This window comes from Coregonus clupeaformis, unplaced genomic scaffold (assembly GCF_020615455.1).
Source record: "Coregonus clupeaformis isolate EN_2021a unplaced genomic scaffold, ASM2061545v1 scaf0254, whole genome shotgun sequence".
Taxonomy (NCBI): domain Eukaryota; kingdom Metazoa; phylum Chordata; class Actinopteri; order Salmoniformes; family Salmonidae; genus Coregonus; species Coregonus clupeaformis.
The window spans coordinates 96402-102500 of NW_025533709.1; the positions used below are offsets into that span (position 1 = coordinate 96402).

The 6099-nt window shown below is 51.4% G+C and overlaps 1 protein-coding gene across 1 annotated transcript in view; it reads right to left on the reverse strand.

The window, feature by feature from the left end:
* Positions 1-241: 241 nt before the first annotated feature.
* The window catches only part of dcc (DCC netrin 1 receptor), a 395572-nt gene continuing 389714 nt past the window's right edge, over positions 242-6099 (reverse strand). The window contains exon 28 of the mRNA XM_045214418.1: positions 242-431. Within this exon, the coding sequence (XP_045070353.1) occupies positions 342-431 (90 nt within the window). The 3' untranslated portion in view covers positions 242-341. The remainder of the gene's footprint in view (positions 432-6099) is intronic.

The window sequence follows — 6099 nt, forward strand, 5'->3', positions numbered from 1 at the left end:
TATTATAGGGGTACAGAGAGGTCTGTTAGGAGGGTTGGTTACAGTATTATAGGGGTACAGAGAGGTCTGTTAGGAGGGTTGGTTACAGTATTATAGGAGTACAGAGAGGTCTGTTAGGAGGGTTGGTTACAGTATTTGGGGGGTGCTTGAGAAGTATCTGTGTTTCGGAGGTCCTGGCCCCCCCCCCCTGCCCCCTGTTTCTGAGGTTCTGACAAATGCCCCCCCCTCTCTGTGCCCTGCCCCCTGGTGTAATACTGTGGTACTGCTGTCTGTCTGTGCTGCTGCTGTGTAGTAGGTCTGACGGACTGTCTGGGTGGGACTCTCTGCCAGGGCTGCTGTGGTTAAAAGGCTGAGCCGGTGATGGCGTTGAGTTGCTTCATGAGTCCCTCTAGGCTCGCCATCTGTTCACTCAAGTCGTCCTGTTCGTAAACCTAGAAGATAAAAACAAAAGTCCTCTGTCACACAAAGTCAAAAGAAGGGTCATCGTCCAGAATAACTCATGTACGGTGTACATTTTAGGACATCCTCAGCCTCACCCCTCCTTGAGTTTGTCCTAAAATGCAAGCTACTTTTGAAACCATTATGGGCAAACAGTTTCCATTCCTTGGGGGAAAAAACGGATGATACATACAGTATTTTCTATTGGTTTGATCATACAGTATGTGGGTCTAAATGGACCCCTTTATATCTGCCCTTTTCATGGAACAGGGATCAATTTAAAGTGTTTATAGCTTCCATGTAAACAGCATCAATATCACCTTGCTGTTATTAGCCTTGCATTGGCTTACCAGTGGAACAACACATGATTTTCCATAGTGATTCTCCCACAGTGTGTGTGTGTGTGTTTGTTTTGTATGTGTTTGTGTGTGTTTGTGTGTGTGCACATGCGTGCGTGTTGACACAGTCTGCATCTGGTGACTTTCCTCTCTCTCTCTCTAGCTGTGACCTCTAGTCAGACAGCTTCCTCTCTCTCTCTAGCTGTGACCTCCAGTCAGACAGCTTCCTCTCTCTCTCTAGCTGTGACCTCCAGTCAGACAGCTTCCTCTCTCTCTCTAGCTGTGACCTCCAGTCAGACAGCTTCCTCTCTCTCTCTAGCTGTGACCTCCAGTCAGACAGCTTCCTCTCTCTCTCTAGCTGTGACCTCCAGTCAGACAGCTTCCTCTCTCTCTCTAGCTGTGACCTCCAGTCAGACAGCTTCCTCTCTCTCTCTAGCTGTGACCTCCAGTCAGACAGCTTCCTCTCTCTCTCTAGCTGTGACCTCCAGTCAGACAGCTTCCTCTATCTCTCTAGCTGTGACCTCCAGTCAGACAGCTTCCTCTCTCTCTCTCTCTAGCTGTGACCTCCAGTCAGACAGCTTCCTCTCTCTCTAGCTGTGACCTCCAGTCAGACAGCTTCCTCTCTCTCTCTAGCTGTGACATCCAGTCAGACAGCTTCCTCTCTCTCTCTAGCTGTGACCTCCAGTCAGACAGCTTCCTGTCTCTCTCTAGCTGTGACCTCCAGTCAGACAGCTTCCTCTCTCTCTCTAGCTGTGACCTCCAGTCAGAGAGCTTCCTCTCTCTCTCTAGCTGTAACCTCCAGTCAGACAGCTTCCTCTCTCTCTCTAGCTGTAACCTCCAGTCAGACAGCTTCCTCTCTCTCTCTATCTGTGATCTCCAGTCAGACAGCTTCCTCTCTCTCTCTAGCTGTAACCTCCAGTCAGACAGCTTTATCTCTCTCTCTAGCTGTGACCTCTAGTCAGACAGCTTCCCCTCTCTCTCTAGCTGTAACCTCCAGTCAGACAGCTTCCTCTCTCTCTATCTGTGACCTCCAGTCAGACAGCTTCCTCTCTCTCTCTAGCTGTGACCTCCAGTCAGACAGCTTCCTCTTTCTCTCTAGCTGTGACATCCAGTCAGACAGCTTCCTCTCTCTCTCTAGCTGTGACCTCCAGTCAGACAGCTTCCTCTCTCTCTCTAGCTGTGACCTCCAGTCAGACAGCTTCCTCTCTCTCTAGCTGTGATCTCCAGTATGACAGCTTCCTCTCTCTCTCTATCTGTGACCTCCAGTCAAACAGCTTCCTCTCTCTCTCTAGCTGTGACCTCCAGTCAGACAGCTTCCTCTCTCTCTCTATCGGTGACCTCCAATCACACAGCCTCCTCTCTCTCTCTTTATCTGTGACCTCTAGTCAGACAGTGCCCTCTCTCTCTCTAGCTGTGACCTCTAGTCAGACAGCTTCCTCTCTCTCTAGCTGTGACCTCCAGTCACACAGCTTACTCTCTCTCTCTAGCTGTGACCTCTAGTCAGACAGCTTCCTCTCTCTCTCTAGCTGTAACCTCCAGTCAGACATCTTCCTCTATCTCTCTAGCTGTGACCCCCACTCAGACAGCTTCCTCTCTCTCTATCTGTGACCTCCAGTCAGACAGCTTCCTCTATCTCTCTAGCTGTGACCTCTAGTCAGACAGCTTCCTCTCTCTCTCTAGTTGTAACCTCCAGTCAGACAGCTTCCTCTATCTCTCTAGCTGTGACCTCCAGCCAGACAGCTTCCTCTATCTCTCTAGTTGTGACCTCCAGTCAGACAGCTTCCTCTCTCTCTCTAGCTGTGACCTCCAGTCAGACAGCTTCCTCTCTGTCTCTAGCTGTGACATCCAGTCAGACAGCTTCCTCTCTCTCTCTAGCTGTGACCTCCAGTCAGACAGCTTCCTCTCTCTCTCTAGCTGTAACCTCCAGTCAGACAGCTTCCTCTCTCTCTCTAGCTGTGACCTCCAGTCAGACAGCTTCCTCTCTCTCTCTAGCTGTGACCTCCAGTCAGACAGCTTCCTCTCTCTCTCTAGCTGTGACCTCCAGTCAGACAGCTTCCTCTCTCTCTCTAGCTGTGACCTCCAGTCAGACAGCTTCCTCTCTCTCTCTAGCTGTGACCTCCAGTCAGGCAGCTTCCTCTATCTCTCTAGTTGTGACCTCCAGTCAGACAGCTTCCTCTCTCTCTCTAGCTGTGACCTCCAGTCAGACAGCTTCCTCTCTCTCTCTAGCTGTGACCTCCAGTCAGACAGCTTCCTCTATCTCTCTAGCTGTGACCTCCAGTCAGACAGCTTCCTCTCTCTCTCTCTCTAGCTGTGACCTCCAGTCAGACAGCATCCTCTCTCTCTCTCTCTAGCTGTGACCTCCAGTCAGACAGCTTCCTCTCTCTCTAGCTGTGACCGCCAGTCAGACAGCTTCTTCTATCTCTCTAGCTGTGACCTCCAGTCAGACAGCTTCCTCTCTCTCTCTAGCTGTGACATCCAGTCAGACAGCTTCCTCTCTCTCTCTAGCTGTGACCTCCAGTCAGACAGCTTCCTGTCTCTCTCTAGCTGTGACCTCCAGTCAGACAGCTTCCTCTCTCTCTCTAGCTGTGACCTCCAGTCAGAGAGCTTCCTCTCTCTCTCTAGCTGTAACCTCCAGTCAGACAGCTTCCTCTCTCTCTCTAGCTGTAACCTCCAGTCAGACAGCTTCCTCTCTCTCTCTATCTGTGATCTCCAGTCAGACAGCTTCTCTCTCTCTCTAGCTGTAACCTCCAGTCAGACAGCTTTATCTCTCTCTCTAGCTGTGACCTCTAGTCAGACAGCTTCCCCTCTCTCTCTAGCTGTAACCTCCAGTCAGACAGCTTCCTCTCTCTCTATCTGTGACCTCCAGTCAGACAGCTTCCTCTCTCTCTCTAGCTGTGACCTCCAGTCAGACAGCTTCCTCTTTCTCTCTAGCTGTGACCTCCAGTCAGACAGCTTCCTCTCTCTCTCTAGCTGTGACCTCCAGTCAGACAGCTTCCTCTCTCTCTCTAGCTGTGACCTCCAGTCAGACAGCTTCCTCTCTCTCTAGCTGTGATCTCCAGTATGACAGCTTCCTCTCTCTCTCTATCTGTGACCTCCAGTCAAACAGCTTCCTCTCTCTCTCTAGCTGTGACCTCCAGTCAGACAGCTTCCTCTCTCTCTCTTTATCTGTGACCTCTAGTCAGACAGCGCCCTCTCTCTCTCTAGCTGTGACCTCTAGTCAGACAGCTTCCTCTCTCTCTAGCTGTGACCTCCAGTCAGACAGCTTACTCTCTCTCTCTAGCTGTGACCTCTAGTCAGACAGCTTCCTCTCTCTCTCTAGCTGTAACCTCCAGTCAGACATCTTCCTCTATCTCTCTAGCTGTGACCCCCACTCAGACAGCTTCCTCTCTCTCTATCTGTGACCTCCAGTCAGACAGCTTCCTCTATCTCTCTAGCTGTGACCTCTAGTCAGACAGCTTCCTCTCTCTCTCTAGTTGTAACCTCCAGTCAGACAGCTTCCTCTATCTCTCTAGCTGTGACCTCCAGCCAGACAGCTTCCTCTATCTCTCTAGCTGTGACCTCCAGTCAGACAGCTTCCTCTCTCTCTCTAGCTGTGACCTCCAGTCAGACAGCTTCCTCTCTGTCTCTAGCTGTGACATCCAGTCAGACAGCTTCCTCTATCTCTCTAGCTGTGACCTCCAGTCAGACAGCTCCCTCTCTCTCTCTAGCTGTGACCTCCAGTCAGACAGCTTCCTCTATCTCTCTAGCTGTGACCTCCAGTCAGACAGCTCCCTCTCTCTCTCTAGCTGTGACCTCCAGTCAGACAGCTTCCTCTCTCTCTCTAGCTGTGACCTCCAGTCAGACAGCTTCCTCTCTCTCTCTAGCTGTGACCTCCAGTCAGACAGCTTCCTCTTTCTCTCTAGCTGTGACCTCCAGTCAGACAGCTTCCTCTCTGTCTCTAGCTGTGACCTCCAGTCAGACAGCTTCCTCTCTCTCTAGCTGTGACCTCCAGTCAGACAGCTTCCTCTCTCTCTCTAGCTGTAACCTCCAGTCAGACAGCTTTCTCTATCTCTCTAGCTGTGACCTCCAGTCAGACAGCTTCCTCTATCTCTCTAGCTGTGACCTCCAGTCAGACAGCTTCCTCTCTCTCTCTATCTGTGACCTCTAGTCAGACAGCGTCCTCTCTCTCTCTAGCTGTGACCTCTAGTCAGACAGCTTCCTCTCTCTCTAGTTGTAACCTCCAGTCAGACAGCTTCCTCTCTCTCTCTAGCTGTGACCTCCAGTCAGACAGCTTCCTCTCTCTCTCTAGCTGTGACCTCCAGTCAGACAGCTTCCTCTTTCTCTCTAGCTGTGACCTCCAGTCAGACAGCTTCCTCTCTGTCTCTAGCTGTGACCTCCAGTCAGACAGCTTCCTCTCTCTCTAGCTGTGACCTCCAGTCAGACAGCTTCCTCTCTCTCTCTAGCTGTAACCTCCAGTCAGACAGCTTCCTCTCTCTCTAGCTGTGACCTCCAGTCAGACAGCTCCCTCTCTCTCTCTAGCTGTGACCTCCAGTCAGACAGCTTCCTCTCTCTCTAGCTGTGACCTCCAGTCAGACAGCTTCCTCTCTCTCTAGCTGTGACCTCCAGTCAGACAGCTTCCTCTCTCTCTCTAGCTGTAACGTCCAGTCAGACAGCTTCCTCTCTCTCTAGCTGTGACCTCCAGTCAGACAGCTCCCTCTCTCTCTCTATCTGTGACCTCCAGTCAGACAGCTTCCTCGCTCTCTAGCTGTGACCTCCAGTCAGACAGCTCCCTCTCTCTCTCTATCTGTGACCTCCCGTCAGACAGCTTCCTCTCTCTCTAGCTGTGACCTCATGTCAGACAGCTTCCTCTCTCTCTCTAGCTGTAACCTCCAGTCAGACAGCTTCCTCTCTCTCTCTAGCTGTGACCTCCAGTCAGACAGCTTTCTCTATCTCTCTAGCTGTGACCTCCAGTCAGACAGCTTCCTCTCTCTCTCTAGCTGTGACCTCCAGTCAGACAGCTTCCTCTCTCTCTCTATCTGTGACCTCTAGTCAGACAGCGTCCTCTCTCTCTCTAGCTGTGACCTCCAGTCAGACAGCTTCCTCTTTCTCTCTAGCTGTGACCTCCAGTCAGACAGCTTCCTCTCTGTCTCTAGCTGTGACCTCCAGTCAGACAGCTTCCTCTCTCTCTCTAGCTGTAACCTCCAGTCAGACAGCTTCCTCTCTCTCTCTATCTGTGACCTCTAGTCAGACAGCGTCCTCTCTCTCTCTAGCTGTGACCTCCAGTCAGACAGCTTCCTCTTTCTCTCTAGCTGTGACCTCCAGTCAGACAGCTTCCTCTCTGTCT